The sequence below is a fragment of the Sceloporus occidentalis genome, unplaced genomic scaffold (assembly GCF_023333645.1).
Source record: "Sceloporus occidentalis isolate IW3139 unplaced genomic scaffold, rSceOcc1.0.p SCAF_9, whole genome shotgun sequence".
In the NCBI taxonomy this organism is placed as follows: Eukaryota; Metazoa; Chordata; class Lepidosauria; order Squamata; family Phrynosomatidae; genus Sceloporus; species Sceloporus occidentalis.
The window spans coordinates 38,156,201-38,170,325 of NW_028316989.1; the positions used below are offsets into that span (position 1 = coordinate 38,156,201).

Here is a 14,125-nt window from a genome sequence, read left to right on the forward strand (position 1 = left end):
CAGGAATCTTCCATGAGTTTAGCTTCAAGAGTGAAACGTTTAGGAATTATAGGAAAAGAAAAGGTATGAGACACATTTTCCATTTCTATTCTGAAGCAATTAGAAACTCTATAGTCCCTTTTAAGACAGAAAATAGATAAATAATAAAAAGAAACACTGATATTGACCAATACTAAAAAACTTAGCAACTTCAGTTACTATTTGGCATTGCTTGCGATTATACTTAGCTGAAATTCAATGTATTATTGAAGTACCAAGAATCAGATTCTGAATTATTTTTGCTTCATCTTCATTTCTGTACTGCAACATTCCAATGTATTCCTTTGGTGTGGATAGCATGGGCGCTTCATTAGCTGTTAAAAATCAATAAATATATTTATATTTGCTGTTTAATAATTTAGAAAAAATGTTTCCCTAGCATTATAAAGTTACTGGGAATGATTCGAGATACAAATTACTCTCATTGAGCAGAGTGAAACATGCCTAGTATGCAAAGGGTTCTTGTAGCATCTTCAAGACTAACTGAAAGAAAGAAGCTGGTAGCATGAGCTTTCATAGATTTCAGTCTAATTTCTCAGATGTATGGGGAATGTGCCTAGTAGTAGAATGTGCCTAGTAGTAGTTTGTATCACACAGTCTGTCCTTAACCACTTTGGGTCCCCTTCTGGGAGAAAGGTGGCATACAAATGAAATGAAATAAATAATCAAAATAAATAGACCTTTATTTAGCTCATCCAGGTGTAGTGGAGGTTGCTGGTGTATCATCACTACTGTTGAGGTAGTCCAGGTAGCTTTTGTACACTGAATTCAACAGGTATTTCAGCTAGCTTTTGTCCACTGAATGAAGGATGCATCAACTTGTTGTTGTTTGCCTCAAGTACCAAAATGTTTTGTGTCTGTCCTGCTGGTATTTCGTAGCAGCTATCTATTACAAGCAGGACTATAACTGACAGACAGCACAGCAAGATGAACCTGTCCCCATGAGCTCCTGCAATTATGACCTTAATTTTAGTTTTGTTTTTAACGTAGTTTGTAATGTATAAAAAGATCTGAAGTGCATATTAAATTCTCTCACCTGTTTCTATTGACTTTCTGAGAGTCTTGATCTGATCCTGTAGTTTCTTTATTAATCTGTCCTTCTTATCAAGTTCTTCCTCTAGATCCTGCAGTCGCCAGTAGAGTTGACAAAGAATAAAGTACATTAAAAAGACCTCCCGTCTACATAGAATTTTGACTTCTTTATGATACTATTTAAATTAATCTTTATATGCAGGACAAAATTCTGGTTTATAAACAGCACTGTTACTTGCAGTAGAAACAGGAAAATCAGGTTTTGTAGGAACATTACAAATGAATGTTTCCTAATAAATACTGGTAAAAAGCACAAGCAGAATTTTTCATGGTCTACTGTGTATTGTACTGTTCTATAATTTCCTTGTTCTTTATAGTTCTATTAATAAACCTTAGTCATAGTCCTATTGAATCCTGTTCCTGGTTTATGCATTGCAGTATCGACAATATTAAATTATAATTCTGTAACAATTTATGAATATGGTTGTTGTATGCATTCAAGTCGTTTCTGACTTCTAGCTACCCTAAGCAAAATCTCTATTATGGGACTTTATTGGCAAGTTTTTTTTCAGAGGGGGATTGCTTTTGCCTTTATCTGAAGCTGAGAGAGTGTGACTTGCCCACAGTTCTCCCAGTGGGTTTCAATGGCTGAGTGGGGCTTCAAACCCTCCAAGGTTTTAGTCCAATGCTCAAACCACTACACCATTCTGGCTCTATTTAGGAATATACTAATCTCTAATGTGGTAAACAGCCTCACTGAACTAAAGTGCAATTGCATAAAGCTGAAGTCAAAAGCTTTTAATTCCTAAATGCATGATGGAGACACAAAATCATGTTTTAACAGGTTAATCTAATACAAGCAAATGGTTTGCAGTGTAAGTTGATAATGAACACAAAATTCCAGGTCATAAACAGTGTTTCCACTGCAACATGGTTTTATAGAATCCCATGATTAAGATGCATTAGGAAATCAGCTTGGGAAACGTGTGTCATATAAAATTGGCATACAACCTACCCTATTAAAAACATTACATTATATTTTCCTTCCAGTTATTTCCAGTTTGAAAAAAGCCTTAATGGGGCCTAAACAGGTCTGTCCTTCCTAAAATTGCCTAAAATGGCCAATTGTAGAGGCATTTGGAGGCTGTTGTCCATGTTTAGACCAAGATAGATAATTGATAAATAGATAGATGATTGATAGAGCATAGATAGATAGATGAGAGAGAGAGAGAGAGAGTGAGAGAGAGAGTATAGATAAATAACTTGATAAATGATAGATAGATGATAGATGACAGATCAATCGATCTAGGCCTGTTACAGACAGCCAAAATAAAGCTGCTTCCAGTCACAGTGGAGGTAAGGTGTTTCAATGATGCATGCATCCTAAGAGTCCAGAAGTCGCACCAAAGCCACGCTCCAGCCCTAAGGACTGGAGCATGGCTTTGGTGTGGCTTCTGGACTCTTAGGACACATGCATCATTGAAACACTATACCTCCACTGTAACTTGAAGCAGCTTTATTTTGGCTGTCTGTATCAGGCCTATCTAGGGATGTGCAGCGTGGGGCAATCTCAGGGCCACCTCTGGCTTGTGAACAGCATGATATCTACCCATTTCAAGGAAATAAGGCTCCAATCCAAAGCATACATGCCCCAGAGTAAATCCCATTGAATTCATTGGCTGGAATCCTGTTGAGATACACACTAATATACTGTAATGGTCCTTTATGCTAGCAGTTGCATTTTTAGTCTGAGGCCCTTTGACACTACACAGTTATAGTACTATGGTTCCACTTTAAGTGCCATGGCAGCATCCTGTGGAATCCTTGGATTTGTATGCTCTAGAGCTCTCTAACTAAGAATTCTATCAACTCTTCCCTAAATTGCAAATCCCAGGATTCCATAGGTTGTCATGTCAATTAGAGTGGAATCATGGCAGTACAGTTGTGTTGTGTGAAAGAGCTCTTAGTGACACCACGGAAGAGGCAACTTCATAGGCCAACCTTCCCAAGAACCTTGTCTCTGAAGACACTCTTCCCCAGTACACTTAGCTATTGACAAGCTGGAGTGTGTCCAGAGGAGGGCAACAAACATGGGAAAGATCTGGAAACCAAGCCCTATGAGGAGTATCTTAGGCAGCTGATTATATATAGCCTGGGAAAGAGAAGCTAAAAGGTGGTATGACAGCCACGTTTAAATTTTTGAAATAATGCCACATTGAGGATGGAGAAAGCTTGTTTTCTGCTGCTCCAGAGACTAGGACATGGACGTGATGGTCCTCGTGGTCACTTTCAACTCTATGATTCTATGCTTAACCCTTTTTCTTCTGCTGCCCTCATGCCACTGCTGGCATAGTTACATTATCTTAGATATTCAGCAGGATCTTAGCTAAAAGACTTTCTTCAAATAAGCATATAAAGATAGATATGTTTTGTCTTCCTTCTCTTTTCTTGAATATCTAGCTTAAATATCTCATTCTTAATTGTGTTTTCATATAAATTTATGAAAAATTTATTTAGCAACATTTAAATAAACCATTATTTACCTCCTTACCGTATTTTCCATGGTAAGATATGCTACATCCTGCCATATTTTACTTTTGGTTTCATTCTCGTTATCCATGTGATTGCTTGTCTCCTGAATTTCTTGAAAAGTTGCTATCAGCTTTTCTTTTTCCTTAGTGTATATTTCATTTTGAACTTGTAGTACTCTGAAAAGAGAAAAAAAATGTTTTTGTTCTCCTCTGTGAAGAAGAGTTCTGCTATAAAGTTCTGCTATACGTTCTTTCTTTTTTTCATTCACTTGAAGCTCACCAACATTTTTGAATTTTTTCAACTAGGGTTTCCAACTGGTCAGAAAAATAAACAAGCCCAGTCAGCTTTCGTCGCCTGTCAAGTTGGATTGGCCTGAAGAAATACACAGGTGAAACTTTTCATCAAATGATAAACTGCCAATTGATATTACACAGGCAGTACTTTAAAAAACAAGTGGAAATTTTGTATGAAACTGATGCCATATACCATGGGCCTTTGATATCTTCTGGGGTTTGGTTCCAGGACACCCGTGGATACCAAAATCCATGAATGATCAAGTACCATTAAATACAATGGCCTAGTAAAATTGTGCCCCTTATATAAAATGGCAAAATCAAGGTTTGCTTTTTGGAATTTAGATCTTTTGGAAATATTTCAAGTTTGGATGGCTGAATCTGTGGATAAAGAATCCGTGGATATGGAGGGCTGGCTGTATTCATTTCAGAACTCTGCTTCCTTCTCTGTGTGGTTCAATATTATATTGATAACCTAGGGCCAATATTACTCAACTTTAAAAAGAATTAACAAGAACAATTATTTTCTTACCTCCTTTTTGTTCCATCTTTTTCCATGTTGTGCTGCAACAGATTTGCAATTTCTTCCATTTTCTCTTTAGAGAAAATAAAGCTAGGATTAGAACTTAGTGTCTTTAATAAATTAAGAATAACTGTGTTCTTATATACTGGAGGCATGACAGCAAAGACATATGGGATAGCCATCTATTGAGAGTGTTGGTCATCCATCTAGTATAGGGTGGACTACTTTGGAGAACATAGAGGTTAATTTTTCAGACCTTGCACATATACCACCCCATCCCAGAGAAACTGGAAATGGCCAGAAGTTTGCTTCCGGCTTCACAAAAACGTCCTCCCATTCCCTTTTAGTGAATATAAAGCACATAGGAACTGTGCAACTTTGGCTTAATGAGAAATTGCACTTCCTGGAATACAGCTGTCCATATTTTGACCAAAATGTTTGTGTGTTTGCTCATGCACAGGATAAAATGGAGAAGTGACAACTTCCATAGCTAGGGAGTGATGTTTACAGCCTGTGAGTACAGTATTTACTAGTGAAAACATTATCTACTGTGAACAGTGGTGGGTCTTTAGAGTCTGGGGTAATAATCCTACTCCCTGTCACCCTTTTAACTAAGGATGCTGGTGGACAGTCTTCACTAGGGATGGCTTGGACTGTCGCTATACCAAGTTATGTGTTCTATCATTTAATTGTTAAAATGTTCTCATATTTAAAAAATCACAAAAGACCTGCTTGCAAAATCAAGGTTCTTTGGGACAAATTACCTTTATTATTTGCAGTTTCCTCCTGAAGATAGCTTTCAAGGTTCATTTTCTGCTTCTGAAGCTCAGAAATCTGCTGTTTAAGATCTGGAATCATCTTCATAGAAATGGAGAGAATATTCAGTATTCAACTGCCTATAGTGGGCAGATAGGTTGGACCCAAGCCATTTAAGGCTTTAAAGGTCATAACCAACACCTTGTACTGCACCTGGAAACCAATGGGCAGCCAGTGGAGTGATTTTAAAATAGGTGTTATATGATCATGTCTGGTTTTACCAGTAACCAACATGGCTGCCATGTTCTGAACTAATTGGAGTTTCTGGACTAAGCACAAGGGTATTCCCATTGCAGAAATTGAGTTGTGAGGTTACCAGCACATGTGCCACAGTTTCCAAGTCCCCCACTTCCAGGAAAGGATGCAGCTGGCGTATCAGCTGAAGCTGATAGCAAGCACTCCTGACCATTGCATTTACCTGATTTGTCATCTGGAGCGACAAGTCTAGGAGCACCCCCAGACTGCGAACACAGTCCCTTGAGGAGAGTGTGACCCCGTCTAGGCCTGGTGGTTGTATCACAATACCTGGATTAGGGGTCCCTATTGTGAATACCTCCATTTTGTCTGGATTCAGTTTTAGTCTGTTTTTCCTCATCCAGTCCATTACCACTTTAAAACATTCACTGAGAGGAGAGATGCCACCTGTAGTCTTAGCTGTAGACCGAGACATGGAGAAATATATCTGGATGTCATCAGCATACTGATAACAACCCGCCCCATGTCTCCAGATGATCCCTCCCAGCAGCTTCTTATATATATTGAATAGTATCAGGGACAGGATGGCGCCTTGGGGGACACCACAATTAAGCTCTTTTTTTGCAGAGCGACTATCCCCAAGCATCACCATTTGGAATCTGCCCGAGAGGAAGGAACGGAACCATTGCATTGCAATGTCTCCAATTCCTTACTCTCTCAGGCGTTCCAGGAGGATGTCATGATCAATCATGTCAAAAACTGCTGAGAAGTCTAACAGCACCAACAGGGCCACACTTCCCCTGTTGATGCCCAGACTAAGGTCATCAGCTAAGGCAACCATGGCAGTCTCAACTCCATATGCTGTGCTAAAGCTGGTTTGAAATGTATCTGCGGATATATTTATCTATGCATTAACTCGCCATCTAACAACTGAATGGATATACTGTAATTGAGACTAACCAAGATGCCAACCAGAACTGTAGAAGGATGCCTTACAACTAGAAGCTGCTCAACAGCAGTTGATGTTACTTAACTGGCGACCAAGCAATCTGCTTCTACAAGTTGTTTCTGAGTGTTATAATACAATATTTGCTGCTCACCATGTTTTCTGAGGTCAGCCTGGCGACTTGGAGTCGGATACTGTCATTTATGTCATTCTCTTCTCTGAACAGCTTCTGTAAGTGGGTTATTTCTTGACTAAGATGCTCTACTTTAGAACTGAGGCCTTCTATCTCCCTTTCATAGCTCTCTCTCTGAGACTGGAAATGGCTTTCTAATACTCTGTTGAAGAAATAAACATGCATTAGAGTAAAAGAAACAGCACTGCTCCCTTAATGCAATGGATATCCCTGCTAAGGTCCTGGTTGCACTAGTCAGAATATTCTGACAGACCAGAACATCCTGGTCCTGGAGTTGCCCTGACTCTAAGGAGCCTTTACCTCTGACCCTCTACTCTGATTCCAGGTGGCTGTTTGCATGCGTGTCCTGCTGTGCCTTCTGGCACATTCGCTGCAACAGCACGTCACTTCACTCCAAGGACAGAATGTGGGACCCAGAGACAATCACATGGCTGGGCACCTCATTCTGACCTCAAAGTGAGTGGCCATGGGGGTAGCAGAGATACTTGGAGGCATAATGGACACGTGTGCAAACAGCCACCCAGCATCGAAATGAAAGGCTTTCAATTTTCCAAGAAGATCCAGAGCAAATTCTGAGTTTCTAAAAAGCATGTTACCAGGGGTATAGCCCAGATCTAGTGCACAGCCAGCCAGATATTATCCAGTTTGTTTGCGCAAGACTCATCCGTACCCCTCACTGAGAGGACAAGGAGAGGCCAGTTTATTTGGCCCATGCAGACAGGACCCATAATCAAAATCAATTCAATGCCAATTTTTTCCCCCATGCAGCCATATTTTGTGCAGCAGAAGAGAATTACGAAGATCAATTAACAAAGGCCAGCCTTCTTAATTTGGGTGCAAGCCAGCACAGGCAAAGATGATGGGAGTTGTAGTCTCTGGATGATGCTAGGGTGGTGGAAGCTGAAATGGACTATAGGAACTCTAGCAATTAATACTGCAAAAAGTTCAAGTGGGGAAAGGTTGTTTTAGTTCAAAATGCCCATAATTAAAATTCTAATGCTGCATTAGGCTTGACAAGGGCACTGTCCCAGAAAGTTTCTTAAACCAAACTGAACTCTTTTCTCTGGTTTAGCTGCATGAAAGTATGGTCAAAGGGAAGGGAGTTAAGACAAATTCATTATATAAAATTGCCAATGTCTACAGACTGAATACACAGTATTTTAAAAAATATGAAGGAAGAACAGATAGCATAGTGAATCTAAGCTATTTATAAGTAAGCTGCTGACATGGGAACCTTCAAATTAAGCCCTTGTGGCGATAAGGAAGAGGCCTATTCAAACATATCCCACATAGCAGGACTACTATAAAATTTCTGCCTTTGGAGCAGCCAAAATAGTACTTATTTTCTTATCAGACCACAAGCACATAGGAATAACACTTGAAGATGTCTTTTGCTGAGTCAAACTATTTGTCCATCTCAGAGACTGGAACTACAGCTTCCCAAACCCTGAAAACAGCACAGCTAGTGTTCAAAAAAGTAATTTTTCAAGCTCTGGTCCATCTTGTTCAAGTGTACCTGAAAGCAGTTGTTGTTGTTGTTGATGATGATCATCATCATCATCATCCCACCCTTCTCCCAGGACTGGGACTCAGGGCGGCTTATAAGTTCCCTAATGTCCAAGCAGAGATGACCTGCCAAGACTTATTTTCGTGAGTTCAAACAAACAAGCACTACACATCTTCTAAAGCAAAATTTGGTTTTCAATGTTCTCTTAAACACAGTACAGTTCAGACATGTAACAGCATCTGCAAATATCCCAAATAAACACAAGAAAAAGTGCAAATTGTAACACAGTGCATATTGCCTCATTGGTCATCCCACCATGCCTTCCAAGGCCACTGAAAGTCAATGCTGCCAATGTGAATTGCCCTCTGCCTACTTTTTCAAGCCAGCAACCCTTTAAAGCAAGAAAACTGAGAACATTACACACGGAGCTAAGAGAGAGCAAATGTTGCAGCTTGAATTTTGGAGCAATTGATAATTTCAAAATCAATAAACACTGCAGTTCTGTCCATCTCTCTTCTGTCTTATAAAACCAGAGATGTTGATATATCTTTCCAATCTTGGCTTTAAATGGTTGAGCTGAGTTCAGTGTATTAGCATGCAGTGAGAAGGAGGAACTCACAAAAATAAGTCTTGGCAAGTCATCTCTGCTTGGACATTAGCTGTGCTGTTTTCAGGGTTTGGGAAGCTGTAGTTCCAATCTCTGAGATGGACAAATAGTTTGACTCAGCAAAAGACATCTTTTGAATCATTTCCTGTATTGCTATGTCCTCCCTCCAGTCCATCTCCCCTGATCCAGGCCTCGCAGGTAGAGAAGAACTGTTGGCCCTCATCCTCTTCCCCTTCTCCTTTTGTGTCGTGTCTTTTTAGATTGTAAGCCTTAGGGCAGGGAACCGTCCAATTAAAAAGATTGTATGTACAGCGCTGTGTAAATTTACAGCGCTTTATAAATAAAGGTTAATAATAATAATAATAATAATAAGAAGAAGAAGAAGAAGAAGAAGAAGAAGAAGAAGAAGAAACCCAGCTGAATGGATTAGGTAAGTGAGTATGGGAGCAAAAGAACCCTTCCAATACTTGTACAAGTATAGCTTCAGAATGGCTGATTATTTGCAAGGTTGGCATATTTCTGTTAAAGCTGATTGATGGAAGGGCAATATTTTTAAGTGGGTAATTTTCCCCACAGTACTGAAAATATTGGTCTCTCTGCTACAGAGCAATGACTGATTATATTTAAGATTCATGATGATGTCTCCATTATTCTATCAATATTCAGGCAAGAACTGTATTCAAGTAACAGATAAGACTAACCTTGTAGCTTTTTTCAAACCTTCATATGCAAACCAAAGTTCCCCATCTTCATTTAAATGTTCCAAATCTTCAGTAGACAATCTGTGACAAGGCAAAAGGAGAAAAGACTATGAAGGAAGAATCTCAGACAAAAGTGAGATGCTCCCTTTGCTAAAAAGAAAAACAATATCTCTGTACCTGCTTCTTACACCTGCAAAGTCATAGCTCTCACGAAGTTGCCTTGTAATCTCTGACATTTTATCTGTAAAGAAAAGATGTTACATGAGCACTCCATTTCCACTTTGGCAGCATAGTTTTATAAATGTTGATGGTTTTACTGCAACCACTCATTTTGTCTCACAGATAAATCTCAGTTAGATAGCAGTAAGCAATGAAGAACCAAACCAAATGGCCCCTTCCCTGGCAACCACTCACCTTAGCTTTATTACAAGAAGTGACCTGATGGTGACCACAAAAGGCACCTTGAAATGACTCAGCTCCTTTCTCACTCTGAACAAATTGCAGAGAACTTGCTTCAGAATAATCCATTCTTACCAAGAAAAATAAAGAAATTGAAGTGTGCAAGGGGCTTTTCCGGTGTGACTTTCAGTGTATGCTGAAAGCTGGGTATGCTGCGCCCGCATAAAACATGGGTGCACTCTATTATACTTGCATTATTTCATTTTATTTTTGGTGAGTAGCTAATTTCCCCAGCACAAGTAGTTTAAGCAAAAAGAAATAAAGATGTAAACAAATATTTATATGACTAACCCTTTTCTATTTAAGTTCAATCTGGCATCTATTTTAGGACCCCCCCAAAAAAATTTTTTTGTATGCATTGTGTTACTCTATCTTTCTTTCTTTCTTTCTTTCTTTCTTTCTTTTTTTTCTTGTGTTCATTCAAGTCATTTCTACCTTACGTTGACTCTTAGATGAAGTTATCATGGGTTTTCTTGGCAAGATTTGTTCAGGAGGGTTTTTGCCATTGCCATCCTCTGAGACTGAATAATAATAATAATAATAATAATAATAATAATAATAATAATAATAATAATAATTCCTTGACTAAGAAAACCTTATGAAATTCATGGGGTTGCCATAAGTTGCCAGTCAACTTGAAGGCATGCTGCCAGAGGCTGCAATTTATTGCATTTTACCTGCCATGATTTTAAGGGCGAACTGATGGAAATGCAATTACTGTAAGGAAATGGTTATTGCCCAACTAGTACTGTAGAACAAAGCAACAGAAGCTGGCTTAGACCAAAATACCAACATCATTCAGCTGGTAAGTAAATTATGAAAGAACACAGTGGGTTTAGTATGGCAAATGAGGGAAAACAAAATTGGTTTGAGTTTGCAAGCAATGAATAATGAACCTGCTACAAATCTTTAAATTATTTGTAGTTTAAGTGGTGACTGCTCATGCGTGCTTTTTACTTCTGAATATCTCTAGTGTAGAATTACAGTTACTGAATAAATGTTCACTGAGTTTTAACTACTAAAACCTGAATGTCTAGACCTGGTTAATTGTTGGACATGACACGTGCACACATACATGCAAAGTTATTTTTCCCACTTGGGATAAAGTACTTGACAATATCCACTGAATGCACACCATATCAATGTTTCTGACTTTCTGGGCTTAGTACACATGTACACATAATCAACGAATTTAGAAATTCAGCAATATTTCAACATGTTGAGGAACAAATCAAAAAGATAATATCAACATACAGTGGACCCTTGCCTTATGCGGGGGATCCGTTCCGGACCCCCCAAGTAAGGCGAATTCCGCCTATGCCGGAGCCCCATTCACTTGAGTGGGTCTCGTATGCATGGTGGCATGGCGGCGCGCACGCGCCATGGGCACACACCCCATTCATATGAATGGGATGTGCCGCCCCTTGCACCCCCCACGGCTTGAGCGCGTATAACGCGGGCGCACTGTATTTTAATCATATGTAATGAGAAAGATATTAAATTTACCTCTCATTTCACGTTTCTGGTGCTGCAGTTGCTTCTCCACGTCCATTTTTTGCATTTGAATTAGTTCAATTTCTTTTTGCAGTTCAGGAATTGTCTACATTCATTAAACATTTATAAAATGAGACAGAGAACAATGAGATGGAGTAAATCGCAGTAACAGTAACAACAAGAATTTATGACTGGATAAAAAGCATCTCTTTTTTTTTTTAGAAAAATGTTATTTACTTGCCCTAAATATATATATGGAGACAAAATAAAAGACAATGCTATTAAGACAATTTACAGATGAGGATACTTTTAGATTAAAGATGCTTGAGGTGTCAAGCATACTAATTTAGAGCATTTCACAGAGTCATACAGCCCTTCCATTAAATCCTGAACATTTATGCATCTTATGTTAATTAATTCTAGTCACAGGATGTATCTGTTTAAATTGTATCTTACCTTGGCTTGGTTTGCAAGTTCCTCTGCTTCCATTTTTAAGCCGCCTTGAATTTGTTGTTCTTCCCGGATTTGATTTTGAAGCTGGTCATTTTCATTTTTGAGAGATTTTATTTCTGCCATGAGCAACTCAATCTTTTTCTCATACTCTTGTTTCTGGTTATGGAAGTTCTTCTCAAGCAGTCTACAAAAATTTAGGAAGAAGTTGTAAACTCATTTTTTCTATATATATCTGTAACTACAAAAATGACATAAAATCTAAAAACAGTAATAAACAAATTGTTTTGGTGCAATTCATTGTCTCTCTCTCTCTCTCTCTCTAGATGTATCTCAGAACTTCATTCTAACATCACACTGGAGCCTAACTACCACAAATAGATGGAAGGTATTGCAAGTGTTATATCTACGAGTTATTGAATTTTACCCAGTGGGTAGCAAAACCCAAATGAAAGGGCCATACTTGCTGGCTTTGTTCAGAAAGAAAGGGAGAGCTGGAGTGGTCTTACAGTTGCCAGGGCTAAGGAGTAGTCCCTTTTCTCCTTGAATTCTCAAGTACTATTTTCAGCAGTAGTACAGTAGTATTTTCAGTTGTGTAGTTCAACCTAAATATCTTAAAGGCACTAGATCCCATCTGATCTTGAAGCAAAGCAGGTTCAGCCCAGTTTAGTATTTGGGATGGGAGACTGCTAATGAACCTCAAGTGCTGTAGGCTGTATTTCAGAGGAAGGAACTGGCAAAACAACCTCTGAGTATTGCTTGCCTAAGAAAAAGCTATGAAAATTTTTTGGGGTCACTGTAAGTTGACAGATGACTTGAAGGCCCATACACCCAAAAGTTCCAGATTTCCCCGCATAAAAGAAAAAACGTGTAAGCTTGAGCCCCATTGAAAGCAATGGGGCTCACGCCTGCTGCGTGGCACCAAACATGGCACAGGCGCATGCCCCATTACTTCTTCCAGGGCGCACAAGGCTTTTTCTGGTGCAGCTTCCAGTGTATGCACTAGCTAGATTAGGATATAGCCTTAAATTACTCTACAAAACTGAACAGCATAGACAGAAGTGTCCAGTCTTGTAATCAGGTCCCCGGCTGGAATCTCATTGAATGTTTGGAACTTTGGGGACAGTGCACAGGTGTCAAATTTAAAATATAATTTCTTGTACTGTTGTTGAAAACACGTATTGGGACTTACATTGCAATTGTGTTTACAATATTCCATTATGCTTGGCTCAATAGAACCCAGGAATGGATACAAAGGAATACCCTTCCATCTCCTCCTCCTCTCCAAAACAGTATGGGGGCTCAATAGAACAGCTTGGAGTGCACCGCAGAGGGATCCAGTAAGTGTACTCACTAAGAACTAGACCGAGTAGCCTTCCATGACTGGAGCTCATGCATGGTGTTGCCATCCAATTTTCAGCTATTCCACTGTCTTTCAATAGCCCCATGAACCCCATTCCAAAAGAAGTATTCTGATGTCTCCAATGTCTAAGAATTATCTAAATATCACTGATACCTTGTTATACCAGCAATATGAGGATATGTCCTAAAACAGATGTGAGAACTGTGTAGTGCCCTAAACAGCAGTTCCCACAATTCCCCATCCTTGGCTAGGCTGGTTAAAGTTAACAAGACCAGCAGTGCAATATCTGGAGTGCTATACTCCTCAACCTTCCTGTGGTAAAATAATGCAAGGGACATGACTCAGAAACATAATAATTCAGCTGATCTGCTGTCTCATAACACCATAAATCTGCTGACTCAATCTTCAGTCACAAAAGGAGTGCAGACACAGCTCCTCCTAGGGTATCTGAAATATAATGGCATGCCTTAAATCATTTTTATTAAATATTAATTTCATAAATGCCTACTGATTGGCACTCTCAGACAAATTGTCCATATGCATATTCACACTCTCCTCTATGAATTTTTAATTTGCATTAGGGGTGTAAAAATACTCATAATTTTTTGTGGAAAAGGATGGGGCATGAAATTTCAAAACTTCCTTCCATGAAAATGGGGAATAGCTATAAGATTCTTCACACTTCAGGAGCTTTTCTGGAAAAAATCATTCATATATATATTTTTTATATATATATATATATATATATATATATATATATATATATATATATCTTTTTTGTGCAGAAAAGTTGCCTTCTTGCAAAAAGCAACATTTCTGGGATGAGGGAGAGAAAGATTCCAATACTAACAAATCTTCTGGGGGAAAAATTCTAAGGTACAAAATAGGTTTTCCAATAAGTGTCTTGAAGTGCAAATAATAACCAAACACTATTCTGATGCAACAAGAAGAAAACTGTTCAAATTTTTCATTCTT

General features: G+C 38.8%; 1 protein-coding gene across 3 annotated transcripts in view; it reads right to left on the reverse strand.

The window, feature by feature from the left end:
- The window catches only part of MYO5C (myosin VC), a 59,733-nt gene that overhangs the window by 8,210 nt on the left and 37,398 nt on the right, over window positions 1-14,125 (reverse strand). For all 3 annotated transcript variants that reach the window (XM_089538854.1, XM_089538855.1, XM_089538856.1), the window contains 10 exons: window positions 11,794-11,974; window positions 11,350-11,443; window positions 9,562-9,625; window positions 9,385-9,465; window positions 6,531-6,711; window positions 5,184-5,277; window positions 4,429-4,492; window positions 3,623-3,779; window positions 1,076-1,163; window positions 255-353 (listed from right to left, as the gene is read on the reverse strand). In XM_089538854.1, coding sequence (XP_089394980.1) covers window positions 255-353; window positions 1,076-1,163; window positions 3,623-3,779; window positions 4,429-4,492; window positions 5,184-5,277; window positions 6,531-6,711; window positions 9,385-9,465; window positions 9,562-9,625; window positions 11,350-11,443; window positions 11,794-11,974 — 1,103 coding nt within the window. The remainder of the gene's footprint in view (window positions 1-254; window positions 354-1,075; window positions 1,164-3,622; window positions 3,780-4,428; window positions 4,493-5,183; window positions 5,278-6,530; window positions 6,712-9,384; window positions 9,466-9,561; window positions 9,626-11,349; window positions 11,444-11,793; window positions 11,975-14,125) is intronic.